Source organism: Cajanus cajan, chromosome 5 (genome assembly GCF_000230855.2).
Source record: "Cajanus cajan strain Asha chromosome 5, NIPB_CcT2T_4, whole genome shotgun sequence".
In the NCBI taxonomy this organism is placed as follows: domain Eukaryota; kingdom Viridiplantae; phylum Streptophyta; class Magnoliopsida; order Fabales; family Fabaceae; genus Cajanus; species Cajanus cajan.
In genome coordinates, this window is record NC_138521.1 from 62,467,422 (window position 1) to 62,483,448 (window position 16,027).

Here is a 16,027-nt window from a genome sequence, read left to right on the forward strand (position 1 = left end):
CTCCCCATGGTAATATTGAAAAGTATTAAAACATTCAAATATATTCACTTATTCCCAAAAATCATAGGCAAGTCATTCTTGTACCTACTTAAGATATAGTTCAATTTGTTTAGAAACAGTGGGCATTTTAGAATTATAATTTTACATTATAAATAGTGAGTGACATAAACATGTAACGGGGAAAATAACAGCTAGTCTCGTGATGATACATTATATTGAGTTTAAGTCTAGCCTAATTCATTGATTAAGTAGAATTAATTTGATCTCCTACATGTATTTATTTTATACCACTTGTATTGTACTTTTTTACTAGTATATTTTCATTAAATTAAATATCATTAACTTTGAAGTATTGTATAGAGGAGAAATTCACCTACTCAAAGAGATAAGTTTTTATAAACTTACTTTACTCAATAACTAATAGATTACATTGAATTTTAATGACCTAATTTTAAATTAAAAAATATTAATATATAACTAAATTTACAAATTCATAAAAAAAAATTATTATTATTTGTCAATTTAAATTTATAAAATAAAGTATTAAGTGGATCTCTCTTTTTACACACACATAAAGTTAATCTAAAAATAATTATTGATAAGGTTATTATACTCAATATTTTTTTATATATTAAGTTTTGATAATGAGATTATTTAAAAATTTATCGAACAGATTAAGTCTACTAATTTTTATAAAATTTTAAAACTATTTAGTATTTTATTAAATAAATAATATTTAAAGTATAATATATTGTTAAAATATAAATAACTTAATCTATAAAATTACTTAATTATACATAAGAAAGCATTGCATGTTGGTTAAAATAATATAAGAATATTCAAGTGATATAAAAGAATTTGTTCCATCCTTTTTCAGTGTGATTGGATCCAAAGCCCATAAGGGAGGAGAACATTTGTTAAAGGCCCATTTGAGAATTCTAAAAGGTGGCGCGTACCTGCCATTCAAACGTTAACTCCATAGTCCATCCATAACTACCATTCTTCTTCTTCCTCCTAAGTCCTAACTAACTGAGTTTGATGTCCGAGTCATGGAGAAGCAGAACCAGAAACCACTATTCCTCTCTCACTTCCAATTTCCACTTCCTTCCCTTTCAACTCGCTCCACTCCTCTCTGTAACCGCCAATGCTCAAAGGCAAGCTCAAGCTTCCAGCTCCGGACAAGGCTCGGAGGGTGTTTCCCGACCGCCTCGGCAGCCTGGTCGCTGCGTTCGACGAAAAAGGTAACCAAATCGACGGATCAGACTTCGAACTCGAGCCCGGCGAAGAGCTCGAGCCGATTCAACCCGGCGAGTTAGGGTTTCATAGAGAGAGTGATAATGGTGAGGAATCTATCGACGATGATGATGATGACGACGACAAGGAGCGAAAAATTCGGAAGAGGCCTATCAAAGATTCTGTCACTCCGGTTTCGGTGTTGAAGTCCATTTCGGAGGAGGAGAAACGATCGGATCTGGAACACGAGGTTGGTCGTGATTGGAGAACAAAAATGGAAATGGTTTTGTTTTGATTTCCTTTAGTTCGTGCTCTTTATTATTCTTCCTTCATTTACCCCTTTTTTTATCCAGATTTCTCAAAGGGAGATTAATTTGGAAAAGTTGCAGAGAATTGCCAGCACTGGTATTCCTGATGGAGGAGGTTTGCGCGCAACGGCTTGGAAGGTAATTGTTCAGTTCATCATGTTACTATGATAATTAGAATGGAAACCTCAATGCTTAGAAAATTTACAATAGAGTAACCTGGTGTGGTATGGTTGGAAAATAACCGTATCATTTAAGCATGTGGTCAAGAGTTCTATCATCAAACCCATCACCATGAAAAACTTAATAGTGAGGAATACAGTGTTATCTTATGTTTATGGATTTCGTGTCATATTCTAGTGATGAAGATATTAGATTTATCTTCCATTTTGCAAAAGTATAAAATCCTTTGATTGTAGTTATGTCTGTATACAAGCAGCTGATTGTCCTGCTATGATTTCCACAACCAGCTACTCTTGGGTTACTTGCCTTCATCTCATGACCTTTGGGACAAGCAACTAAAAGAGAATAGACAAAAATATGCTAATCTGAATAGGGATATTCTCCGGAATCCGGTAATATATTGCTGATATATATATTTATATCAAACATGCAATTGGCTGTGTCAGGTGTGATTCATGTTGTAGCTCATGCATTCCATTTTTCGCTGATAATGTTGTTGAATCTAAGACAGTCAGAACATATCTGGAAGGAATATGAGGAATTAAGTTCCACTAAATGGGAGGACAGTGATGTTGATGGCCCCCTTAGGCGACATGAAATTTCTCATGAAGATCACCCTTTAAGCCTCGGTAAGTCTAGCCTTTGGAGTCAGTATTTTCAGGTAAATTTCTCCTCCACTGTGAAGTTACTTTTGACTGAATCCCTTCAGAATAATGACGTTTATACTTATGATTTTCTGTCCATTTTCTAGTATACAGAGATAGTAGAACAGATAGATCGAGATCTGCAACGCACACATCCAGATTTGCCATTCTTCTCAGGGGAGTCATCATTAAGTCGCAAAAATAGGGTAACTAACTGCAACCCAAAGAAATACTACGAGTTTTCTTACAATTTGTTGTGAGTTTTAGTTTTAGCTAACCTACTTATCAAACAATCCTCAATTTGTTTTCACTTTTCAGTGTAGAATGTTTAGGGGGTTCAATTCTGATTGCAGTTTTTGTTGATACTTTGACAATAGGAAGCCATGAAGAATATCCTTCTCCTTTTTGCAAAGCTAAATCCTGAGATTCGTTATGTGCAAGGCATGAACGAGGTCTTGGCACCAATATACTATGTATTTAGTACTGACCCCGACAAGCAAAATGCTGTAAGATTTTCCCAGCTTAATTGTATATTATGTGATTTGTAGCAGTTCCCGTTATTTTTCTTTGGCTAGGGTAAAAGCATGATATATATGATGACATAGAACAGGCACGTGCATTTGGTAGCAAACCAAAATTCATGGTTGAAGGAGGGTTACTTGTGTTTAGGAAATTTAAATTTGAGTATTTACGTCTCACTTTCAATATTTGCTTATACGATGCCACTAACGCGTCTTCTGTTTTCATCATCCAGTGCAGAAGCTTGAAAATTTTACTGCTAGACAATTTGGATTTTTAATTTCTTTCGGTTTTTGACATGAACCAACACCAGACAAGCATGATTCAACTTTTGTTACGTTGACCAATATCTATTATACTGAACCATAAATTCAATAACATACCAGATAGGTTAGACTTGGCCATTTTAAAATTACAATTGTCGTACAACAGTTGCCATTCCTCTCGTATCATCCATCACATTTTTGTTTTGGGAGATTGTCTGCATAAATAAATATTAGCGGACAAAAAGGACTATAATTTTATCATTTGTTATTCACTTGTGCTTTGTTTTCTTTCTATTAGGAAAATGTAGAAGCGGATAGTTTTTCTTGTTTTGTTCGAATCTTGGGTGACTCGGTGGATCATTTCTGCCAACATTTGGATAATAGTTCAAGTGGCATCCTTGCTACCCTTTCTCGCTTGTCAGATTTATTAAAAGTAAATGATGAGCAATTATGGCGTCATCTTGAATTGAGAACAAAAGTAGAACCTTTGAACTTTTTTACTTTAACAGCTTGTACAGTTCCATTCTATTTAAATGATGCTGTTGAATCTCATGAACAGGTTAAACCACAATTCTATGCATTCCGGTGGATTACACTGCTACTCACGCAAGAGTTCAAATTTGAGTCTATCTTGAGAATATGGGATACACTACTGAGTAATCCTTTTGGTGTTCAGGTATCTCTCTCAACCAAACTCCTCGGAAATCTTTCAGGATGAAATTAATACTCAGTTTACAATATTAGTGTGGATTTTTTAATGTGTTTGGCTGCTTTGTGCTTACTTGACCATTTTTATTAATAATAAGTTACCACTTACCTGGCTAAAATCTTTTTTGCAGGATATGCTTCTTCGCATCTGTTGCGCAATGCTACTTTGCGTGAAAAACAAACTGCTAAGTGGTGATTTTGTGGCCAATTTAAAACTTTTACAGCACTACCCGGATGATATCAACGTAGAATACCTCCTCCAGGTAGCCAAGGATATTAGTCCTGACACATCTTATTATTGTTTATCTTTATGATTTATTTTGTATGCAATTTTTTTGTATAATCTCATCAAATATCATGTTTTGAAACTGAAGTACTGAATGATCGATACCTAGCACAAGAAACGTCCATTGCAGATATTATGGATAGAGTTCATGAGCAGAAAGCGGCACGTGCGTACTGGAAAGTCACGGAAAGAATATAAGTTTTTTATATTAAGGATCTAGATTACTCAGTGCTAAATTGCTAATTAAACAAAGAAAGGAAAATAAAAGCTAGTTAGTTTTATGAACGACTCGTAGATCCAACCCCAAATTTGGCATATCCTGTCCATATGTGTCTGTGTGTCCTCCAGTTGAAAATTCCCACATCAATTAAAACAAACTCATCAATTACCCGTGTTTCATTCTTCTCCGTCTGGATTGTCATGTGTCTTTCCCAGGAAATTAGGAATGTGAGAAACTTCCGATCAATGATGTGCAGAATGGCGCTTCGTTTCTTAGGTTGTACCAACGACTAGTTTCTTTAAGCTTACTTTTAGAGAAAAACATTTCTAGAAAGCATGTCTAATTTTAACAATAATTGTATACTTGTATAATCTAAAAAGTAAATTTAATACTTTTTAAATTAAAAATAGAAATAATGGAAAAGAAAGGTAAAAGAATTACTTTCCCCTTGTTTGGTTGTCTAGTTAGAAAGAAAAGAAAACTTCCTCCTTGTAGGACTCATCTTAAAGAGACTCCAATTTGAAAAGAAAGGAGAAGACAAACATTTGTTAGATATAAATGAAGACAAAAAAACAAAAACAAAAAAAAAAAGAAGGGAAATAATTACTTTCCCCTTTTTGGTTGTCTAGTTAGAGAAAAAAAATACTTTTGTAGAGTCTACATTAAAAAAGACTTTATCTCTAATTTGAAAAGAAAGGTGAAGACTAGTACTTTTAATTGAAAGGACAAAAACATCCTTCATAATATCATATGCATATTTATGAAAAGCTGTTTGTCATTTTACAAATTTTTCTTCTTCTCATTTTCTATTCAATGAAACATGGGAAAAGATGACTTATATATTTTATTTCTTTCATTTTTTTCTTGTATCAAACAATTAAAAAATCATCTCACCTATTATCTCCTTTTATTCACTTCATTTCCTTCTACTTTTGTTGTGATCCAGACGCAGCGTTAATTAACTTTTATGAAGCAATAGATTGATTCTTTGATAGATATGGTTGATTGATCGAAGAAAAAAAAAAGACCAAGAATTTCTAGGTCTTAAATAGGCTACAAAATTTTAAGACCGATATATATATATATATATATATATATATATATATATATATATATATATATATAATATATAAAAGTAAGGTTATAATAATATCGGTATAATTTTTATTAAGTATTACACTGCTCAATAATTTTATATTAGATGTATATTTTAAAAATTTAACCGTTAGATTGAAAGTTTATATTTCTTATATTATATATACAAAATTTTATATTAATCCAAAATAATTTGATACTTCATTCTTATAAAACAAAATTGACATAATATATTTATTTCAAAATATATTAAAATATGAACATTTTGATTACCTTCAAATTGTTGTTCAATTTTAACAAAATTTGATATATAAAGTGATATGAACTTTTAATCTAACAATTAAATTTATAAAATTTATATTTAATATAAAATTGAGTGATGTAATATTTAATAAAAGTTATACTAATATAATTATAATTCTTATATGTATATGTATGTGTATGTATATAGCTATTAAGAATAGGCATAGAGAGATGCATTCTATTGATTGTTTGGAAGAATAAGAAGACTTTCTAGAATGTCTTATTAAATAAAGAAGAAACAAAATTCTAAGACCATGAATTGTATGGATTCAGCTTTCGAGAATAGTCCTATGATATTTTAGAAATATGATTGCATGTGATCTTTATTGGGGTGGAAAATAACATTGAGATATACAGAAACGATTGGTACACTTTTAAAATCCACAAATTAGCCAAATCTGGAAGTTAGGAGTAGGACTGTGAACATTATCAATTTTTAAGGTCCTACACGGGTGAATTTTTTGAACTAATTTTGTAATGACACGACGCATTGTCTGCAGACATGTAAACCTCAATAATGTGGGATGTATTGACGCTACACATTTCCTTTTCCTTTGTTTTCAGTTTATTCAATTGCCAATTTACCATTAGAAAGCACAAAAACATTGCTAACAAGTTTTAATTTTTAACTAAAGGAACTAATCGAGTAGAAATCTTCTAAAAAGCAAGTACTTTTTAAACTTGGCGACTTCTCTTATCACTGAATTGAACCATCACTCATTTATCTTACAAAATTTTGCTAAGAAATTTTCATTTAAATTAGTTTACAAAGGGTGATAGTTTGATCGGGAGAGTTAAGTTAATGTTAATCGGTTAATTCAACAGACTCCCTATGGACAAAGAAAATTGAGGAAAAAAAATAATGAAAAAGTTAGGATTTCCTTAAAAAAAAAAAAAGTGATAAGTTTTTGCTTTTAAAATCTATTTTATAAAAACTTCTTTAAAAAATTAATAGGCGAGGAGGATGAAGGGGAGCGTGCAGATTCTCTGAAATAGAATGGTAAATTGTGTAGTAAAATAACAAAATAATTGGTTCACGTAACATTTAACCTATAGAACCTGGCACACTAAATCCATTCTTTATATACATTCATATTATTTCTATTTCATTGAAGTAAAAAATAACTAATTAAAAATATAACTATACATATATAATTTTTTTCAATTGTAACATACATATATACAGACATGTATATATATATAATATGTTTTATGTAATTTGTTTTTGTTAATTCATGTATATTTTCTTTAAATGAAATAAAAATAATTTTTTAATATGTTTTAAATTTCTACAAAATGAGTTAAGTTTTTATTTTTATTTATGTAAAAAATTTTCTTTATTTTTCATTTTTGTCAAATTTAAAACTATTATTTTTAGTTCCTATTATTATATATTATTTTTAACTACTTATTTCCTTATTAATGGTTAATTGACTATCTCATATATATTACCCATAACTATTAGTGACACCATGATAGTGAATGACATCTCTAATTTTTGTATAGGTCCTTAAAGTAAATGTTATTTATTTACTTAAAAACATCATTGGAAACTGTAAAGTAAAAAAATAATATTAGATTTCTTAAACTTTCATGTTTTAATGATAACAAATGAAAGATTTTTTTAAGAGAAAATATTTTTTATAAGAAACACTATCAGAAGAAGTGTAAGATGCTACTTATAGTAAGATGTTGTTCAACCAGACGAAACATATTGTTAGAATAACATTTATTCTATATTATTTATGATGTCTAACAATGAAGATATGTGTCTAAATGCTTCCTCAATAGATTGAACCTTACAAGCTTCCTTGGAACTCACAATATGTCAGAAAAGGAATAGAGGCATGCTTTATGTTAGAAATAAGACAAACGAATCCTTATAATCATGAAAAAGGTCAATTAAAGTTGTTTTAGAATTGCACAATGTTGACACACATTTTGCTTCATCCATTTGACACCTAAAAGATGTTAAGTAATCTCTCTAATCAGATAAAAAGTGACTTCTTTGGTGAGATGCATTTAATGCAAACATTTAATGCATCAATGGATACTTCTCTCCTTAAGGAACTAGAGACGAAGACAGATGAAGCAAGCTTGCAAGCAATGCTTAGTGTTGCAACGATCATCTTCATAAAGGCTACTATATAAGAAGCTTGACACTCAAAAGGAAAAAGAGAATGCTTTGTACAAATTATTATACATTCGTTCTTTAGTAAAGCTTTTTATGCTTAATTGGCTATATCACGTCTTGTTTGTAAGACAAAGCAACATTTGTAAAACCTTACCCATGTGTAACTGTTTGTTATCGGGTTGAGTCTAGAAAGATTTGTATGTAAAATAATACTCAGTTGTTTAAGCCTAGAAAGGGTTGATGTACAAGAATACTTGGGTAGTTGCTTGAACAGACAAGTAAAAGAACACTTGGGTTTGAGTTAGATGTGACTTGGAAAAAGAATACTTGTATCTTTGATAAAGATAGTGGAACTCAATCTAATTGGATTGAAAATTGGATATAGTCTTAAAATTGAGATGAACCAGTATAAATTTCCTTGTGTTCAGTCTATTAACTCTTCATAAGCATCCTTGTGATTTTGTTACTATTTCATTGTTTAAAGGAGTGCGAGTTTTTTTATAAACATTATTCAACCTTTTAATGTCTTTCTTTTCTCCACATGGACCAAAAATAATGATTTTATATTTTAGAAGGATGAAAATCAAAATAAAAATATTTTACAAGGACCAGAATCAAAATTTGTGCATTTTACAACAACTAAAAATATATTTAAGTTTAGAAATAATATGAGTGCATATAAAAAAATGGATATAGTGTGGCTAATTCTATAGTTTAAATGTTATGTGATTAATTATCTTATTAATTTATCAAATACTTTAACATTTTACTTTAGAGGATTTGCACTTTGAGAAGCATGACTATATAAGAAGGAGATGACAAGGATATAGGACAAGTCAAGAATGGTTTGAAGAGAAAAAAGATGAAGAAGACGAAGAGAGCTTAGTATGTGCTTGAAAAATTGTTGAAATTAATTGGAACAAACAATTTTTAATCTGAAATAAGATCCAAAATTAATTAATCTTAAATAATTCAAATTCTAAACCCTAGTATTCAACCAATAAGTTTGATTTGGGAAATGCGACCTCAATGAAACTAGTAGGCTATAATAGTCACAATTTAATTAGGGATTTTTAAAATTTGATCCAAGTTCGATGAGGGTATAATTTGTATAAGTTTTTTATAGTCTTAACTCATTTTGGAATAAAAATATTTAGATTTAAATTATGCTCAAAGTTTAAAGCCGATATTTCATTGAGAAGATTTAGGTCAAGTTAGTCATAAGCTTAATGCAAATCACGAGTTATGGTAGATTCAATAAAAAAACTCAAATTCAATTTGAGCTTCAAAAATGATGTACAAAGTCAATGAAATTTCAATTTACATAAGTTTTTTTTGTTAGTCGAGTTTGGATCAAGCCATGATTGGATCAAATTATAAAGACCTAAATTTAATCGATACTCAAAACTTCAAGTTCATGCCTTATGTTTCATCAATGGGGTTTAAGTCAAGTTGATTATGACTTGTCATAAGTTGTTGGCTACAACAAGTTAAAAAAAGCCTAGATAATACGAACTTCTAAAATAAGGTTAAGTCCAATGAAAATATTGTTTGTTTGGACTTTTGCCAACTAAATATGGATTAGACCATGATATAAAATGAACAAAAAATCTAGATAATTCAAAATTCTAAAATGAAGTTAAGTACACACACACATTTCCAACTAAACCTGGATCAAACCATGATATAAAATGAATAAAAAAACTTAGATGTTTTGAACTTTTAAAATGAGGCTAAGTGCGAGCACACAAACAAAAAAAATAAGAGGAAGATGATGAAATTAAGGGAGAAGTTAAGAATGGTTTGAGAGAAAAGAAATGGAGAACACAAGGAAAATGGCAACTTAATATGTGCTTGAAAAATAGTTGAAATTAAATGAAACAAATACTATATAACCTAAAATAAAATACAAATTTAATTAGTCTTAGATAATTCAAATCCTAAACCTTAGTCTTCAACAAGCAGGTTGGATTCAGGTAGTATGATCTTAATGCAAAGAGAAAGCTATAATGAGTCAAAATTTAATTTGGACTTCTAAGATTTGATCTAAGTTCAATGAAAGTCTAATTTGTATAAACTTTTACGGGCTTAACTTATTTTAGGTTTAAAAAAATTAGATATAGTTTATGCTTAAAGTTTAAAGTTAATATTTCATCGAGCGAATTTGTGTTAAGTCACAAGCTCAATGTGAATCACGAACTATAACAAACTTTATTAAAAAAAATCTCAAATTCAATTTGATCTTCAAAAATGATGTATAAGGCTAATGAAACACACTTTTTACTGGTTAAGCTTAGATTAAGTGATGATCGAATTAAACTATAAAGACCTAAATTTTATCCACACTCAAAACTTAAAATTCGTGTCTTACTTTTCATCAATGAGATTTAGGTCTACTTGATTATGGCTATAGCTAGTTAAAACAAAAAGTCCATATTCAATTCAAATTTTTAAAATGAGGTGAAGCTCAATAAAGTTGACTATTTTTACTTTAAGTTCAACAACTATTTTACTTTAAGTTTATTAATTATTTTAATTACTTTATGTATCTTGTAATTATAATTCAAGTTTTGTCCATTTATATTGTAGTTGCTAATTTGTTAAATCTGGTTTATCCAAATCAAAGATCAAGATTACCACATTCAATTGATAGATGTTTTGGATATTTCAATACTTAGCAATAAATTTTTAAAATTGTAAAAGTTGAACCAAATCAATATGAAAAAAATGTTTGTTTTAGTTCATATTTCATAATTTATTTAAGCTGAATTAAATCGCATCGTGAAATTCTAAACCAATGACTATAAATAAAGTAATGATAAACATTTAGGAAAGGTGAGTGTTATAAATTAAATCATATTGCAAAATTTTAAAACAGCAACTTGCTCAGCGGCCTGAGCCATCTCCTCGGTGGCCGCTTGCGGAGCTCCCTCGGCCGGTGGACTCCCAATAAGGTCCACCGCGCCAGCATCAGCAGCTTTGGAGGATACCTCCTCTGCATCTCGAGGAGCGGAGGTCCCCCCACTTCCTTTCCCCCCTCTTCCTCTTCCTGTTCGTCTTCAGGGGGGAAACCTCCTCCTCTTGAGGCTCTGGTACCTCAATCTCGGCAACGTTGTAATGGTGTTTTAGCTCGCGCCACTTGTTCCTGCCCATGATGCCTGCAAACACAAGAAATCAAATATATCAACAAAAGAAGCTTTTACAAATCCTAAGAATCTAAGAAAGACGGGATACTCACTCTCTAAGCCCCTCTCCTTGTACGCCGAGTTCGCAAGCGACAAGACGCTTGCAATCCAACGGGCGAGGAAGTGCTTCAAGGTTTTCAATGGCGGCCGACTCTGAAGTCGTCAATTTCAACTCCCCCACTCCGTGAAACCTAGCCGGGACCGGCCACCAGTAGAAGGGGAATTTCGGCAACCCACTGAAATAAAATACCCCATCCTCCAACGGGTCGACGTTTACAAGCGCTACCCGGAAAAACTCTTGTTTGAAATTCTTATACGACTGGGAGTAAAGGGAAAAAAGACCCCCAGCCTTACTCCCGTTCAAGGACATCAAACCGTGGGGAGGAACGCCCATTTTTAACTGATAAAAATGAAGAAAAACGGGCAGAGACACCTTTATCCCTAAAGCCAAACACAAGACTTGGAAAGCCCTCAAAAAACCCCAACTATTGGGGTGCAACTGGCAAGGAGCCAAGTTGATGAAATTCAAAAAATCACACTCAAATTGAGTGAAAGGAAGACAGACACCCAAGTCCCTGAAAAGACACTGATATACATAGAAATGGGGAGGGTCAGACGATCTCCCCATATACACACGCTCATCGGGCCGACACGGCTCGAGACGGACAAATTTGGAGACAAAAGGTTCACAAATCCTATGCGTTCTTCGAATCGCATTAATCTCCAGAACCGACTTGAATACGCTCTGGAACTCCCCCATGTCGCGCCTGACCCAGTCATAGCCAGGAACGCTAGGGACGAGATCCTTAGGCGGGTTCTCCGCCTTCTTCTTTTCGGCGACGGCCGTTCCGGTAGCCACCGCCTTGCCGCGCACCTTACCTTTGCCCTTGGCAGGCGCGGAAGATCCGACACCACTCTCTCTAGCCATCAAGAAAACAGAAAGACTCGAAGAGGGAAAGATTGGAGAAGAAAGAGAGAATATGGAAATCGAAGTACCTGGTACCCCTTTGACAAAAGAAAGAGCGATAAGGAAGGAGCAGAACCTAGTTGCCGGGAATGGCGACGGAAACAGAGAAGACGGAGGTGGGAAATGAACAGAAGCAAGAAGACAAAGAAAATCGGCGTGCTCAAGAAGCCAGAGAGGAAAGAGAATGCAAAAGGTAAAGTGAAAGGAGAAGAGGCGCGAGGGAAAGAAAAGGTTTTCCCCAAAATTCAAATTGCCACAACACGTGTCAGCCAGGGAACAAAACTGGCGACACATTTAATGAGCCCATCACGACAAACACAGCCTCATTACATAACCGTCAGTTCCCATTAACCCGCTGCCTACACGTCTCCAAGAACAAGGCGACGGTTATGACACATGGCATATTGACAGATAAGCATACGCGAAGGGTCACAGCCACTTGACGAGCTCGGTCTTAACTCCTCGACCTACGGTCTTCGGAGCTCGGGGGGCTCGTGTACTATCCGAACTGCGAAGTCGAGCTCCAAGCTCGGCCTCACAGCGCAAGACGACCTCAGACATGCGCTGTGTGACGTTAGCTCGTCATTCAAATAGGTCATAATAGATCTCGGGCCCAAGGCCCAGAAGAACCCTAATTCACACTAAGGTACGTGCATTACTTATACGAGACATATACTCACGTAAACCCTAACTTTAGCATCAGAGTCTCTTTTGCAGGTACCACCCCCATCTTGGAGCACTAACGTACCCGAGAAGGAGGCTCACCGATCTTACCCAGCGAATCATCCCTACCTCGGATTCCCGGTAAGAACACTTTATATCCAAATTTTGTTAGAAAATTTGTCAAATATTATCGCATAAAATCTACCTACTGATATTCATGTTAATGAAAGTATTACATTAAATTTAGTTATTGATGATTTGAGATACTAAAATAAAATTTTTAAAAACTAGACAATAACAATTTTAAATTTAAGAAATTAAAAATAAATTTAATCTAAATACAAAGGACTATATTTAAGTCTAAAATATTTTAGATCTCGTAAAATTTCAAATTTTAAAAACTAAACAATCCATATTATTTTCAAAAGCTACTTTAAAAAACTGGTCAATCAAACAAGTTTTATTGTTATTATATTTTAAAAAACAAACAAAATCAAAAACTACAAAAAAAAAAAAGTTCTTTTGTCTTTTTCAATTCTCATTACTTAAAATTAAAATTTAGTTTTAAAAAAATCAAATATACTTGTTAAAATTGTCGTTGCTAAAATTTTGTGAGCCCAAAATTAGTGATGGAAAAAACTCACTAAATTTGATCACTAATTCTTTATTTCTAGTAATAATTCATTATTAAAATAAAAAAGAATAAAGAATAATTATTTTTTCTCTTATTTAATCATAAATAAAAATATTTAATGTTAAATGAAAATTCTATTTTTGAAAAATAAATAATGTTAAATGAACCGGTGGTAGATGAATATAGTCATTTTAATGCATTTTTACCTATTATTTTCTCTATATGAAAGAGAAAAAATTTCCATTAGTTGCACGTGATTGTTTTGCTCTATAATTAAATCATTAAAGTTTTGCGAATATTTTTCTGTCTTTTCTCTCTTTATTTTCTCTCCACTATACATTTATTTCTCCATTTTGATTACTATCATTTCTCCAAAAAGAATTCTTCAAACAAGTGTTGTGAAATACATGTGTTCAACTTTTCATGAGGTCTAGTCTTTGACTCAGACATCTATACGAGGTGAAATCTAAGGGTATTCTTGAGCTAATTTAATAAGTTAAGAAACTAAATATAATATTATAAATGTTATTGGTAATTATATTTTTCAATTAAACTTAGTATTTTACCCTAATAATCGTCATCTTTAGCTTGATGAATAATATTGACCAAAATTATTAAAATGACATGTTGATTTTGATTTAAGAATTAACGATGTCTATAATATAATATACAAATTTTGTTCATTTAAAAATGGCATAAACCCATTGAATATCGCTTGAAAAACACTTATGGGCACAATTGGATTATTATAGGCATAAAACTTCGTCATGGATGACAGAAGCTCCGTTTATTCTACAAAGTCAGTCTCATATTTTTTTTCTTTCTTTCTTCATGGTATGATGACATTGACGCTAGTGACGCTAACCTATTTAGCTCTATATTTCTGTTTTAAAAATTATAAACATCATTTCCCTTCCATTTTATTATTAAAAGTTAATACTTATTTAAACTTAAGATCATATTCATTAGTTCAATTTTAATGGTTATATAATTTTCATCTACCACATATAAGTAGTTATATGGATAAAAAAATTTTTTTATATAATTTAGAAAATTTATCATTTTATAATTTATAAAAATTAAATAATTAAATTAAAGTTACCATAAAAAGGTATATGTAATCTAGACATTATTTACATCTTAGTACATGCAGTAATTTAAGTTAAATACATGACAATTAAGTGGAGCGTACAGTACACGCGCCACACCAATCTCGTTCCCACCCCTTCCTCTCACAGATTCACCGATTCATGGTATCATCCTTTAATTTGGGTATTGCCGTCAGATTCTGTGCAATTTGCATTACATCATTTTGTTGTAAAACCACATCCAAATCCTTTTCCTCTTCCTTCTTCAAAATCAAAATATAATTACGTACTAGTAGTATATCTTAATTTTACAAGTTTTCTTTAAGTAAAATAATATAATGTTCCTATATAAAATATTATTACTAATAAATCAATCATTACACGACCATGACATCGTCATAAAAATTGTTTTCAGGGTGAAATGAAACTCAACAAGGACTAATTTCAATGAAATATTCTCAACTTAAAAGTATGTATTTGTCACCGCATTCGAGGTATTGTCCGTTTTGACTCGTTGGGTCGTCACAGTTTTATCCTTTAAAAGGCGTTTCAGTGAGTTAAGGAGGAATGATGTTTATAAACTATGTGAGACTTTTAGACATACCGGAACAAGAAACCCCTCAGTCGATGATAAGGGGCAAGAGTGGCCTGGGCCCTCCTTCTAGCACCAATATTCCTACCGTAAGTCCCCCAGTCGATGATAAGGGGCAAGAGTGGCCTGGGCCCTCCTTCTAACACCAATATTCCTATTGTAAGTCCGTTGTCATAGTTAGGGTCACCGCATCCGAGATATTGTCCGCTTTGCCTCATTGGACCGTTACAGTTTTGTCCTTTAAAAAGCGTCTCGGTAGATTAAAGAGGAAGAGTGTTTATAAACTACCTTTAGTCTCGACTCTTAAGCCATGTGAGACTTTTAGGCATACCGGAACAATATTATTTGACAATCACTTAAGAAAATTAATTATCACAAGTCCAACATTTTTAAAAGGAGAAAAGTCATTATGACCTAATTTTTTTTTATAAAAAAAGAATCTAATTTATGCTTTAAATTAACTAACAATTTAAAATTTTTATTTTTATCCAAATTCTGTTGAAAACTAGATACCTATCGCCAAGTGCTTATATATACTTCCAATGTTACTATTTTATATAAAAATAAGATGATAATATATTTATTTCTTTATATTTCGTATGCTTTGGATATATTTGGTGTAGCATATTTATCCGATAAAAACATTCCGAATCTAAATAGCTAATACCAAATTTTGTATTTCTAAATTGTCGTTTTCATTATTATAAAGTATTCAATATCCATTCGAACAATCAAAGATAGGAGATATACAAAAGACATCATGACCAAGGTTTTAATCTCAACAGTATTAAAATAACTCCTCCATGAAACAAATCTATAATAACTATGATCAACTTTTTTTACGGTAACTTTAAATACTTACTCTGTCTTGCATAGACCACAATTTTAACATTTACAAAATGTCAAAAAAAAAAATAATAATTTCAATTTAATATAATATTAAATAATTTTCTCATAAATTATTTAATCACTATAGTGCTACTATACTTATTGTTTATGTAA

The 16,027-nt window shown here is 31.8% G+C and overlaps 1 protein-coding gene across 7 annotated transcripts; it reads left to right on the forward strand.

Annotated features, from left to right (window-relative positions):
* The first annotated feature begins 962 nt into the window (after nt 1-962).
* On the forward strand, nt 963-4,541 carry LOC109806840 (uncharacterized). 7 transcript variants are annotated; one of them, XM_083075620.1, is made up of 10 exons: nt 966-1,483; nt 1,587-1,679; nt 2,009-2,113; nt 2,233-2,382; nt 2,473-2,571; nt 2,743-2,871; nt 3,449-3,628; nt 3,710-3,826; nt 3,990-4,121; nt 4,275-4,541. In XM_083075620.1, the coding sequence occupies exons 1-10, from the start codon at nt 1,145-1,147 to the stop codon at nt 4,362-4,364; spliced, it is 1,434 nt and encodes a 477-aa protein (XP_082931746.1). In that variant the 5' UTR covers nt 966-1,144; the 3' UTR covers nt 4,365-4,541. The 7 variants fall into 7 exon arrangements, with proteins under 7 accessions (XP_082931744.1, XP_082931745.1, XP_020224955.2 ...); XM_083075618.1 differs by having other exon boundaries at nt 963-1,516; nt 1,623-1,679; nt 3,449-3,826; XM_083075619.1 differs by having other exon boundaries at nt 963-1,483; nt 1,623-1,679; nt 3,449-3,826.
* The last annotated feature ends 11,486 nt before the right edge of the window (nt 4,542-16,027 follow it).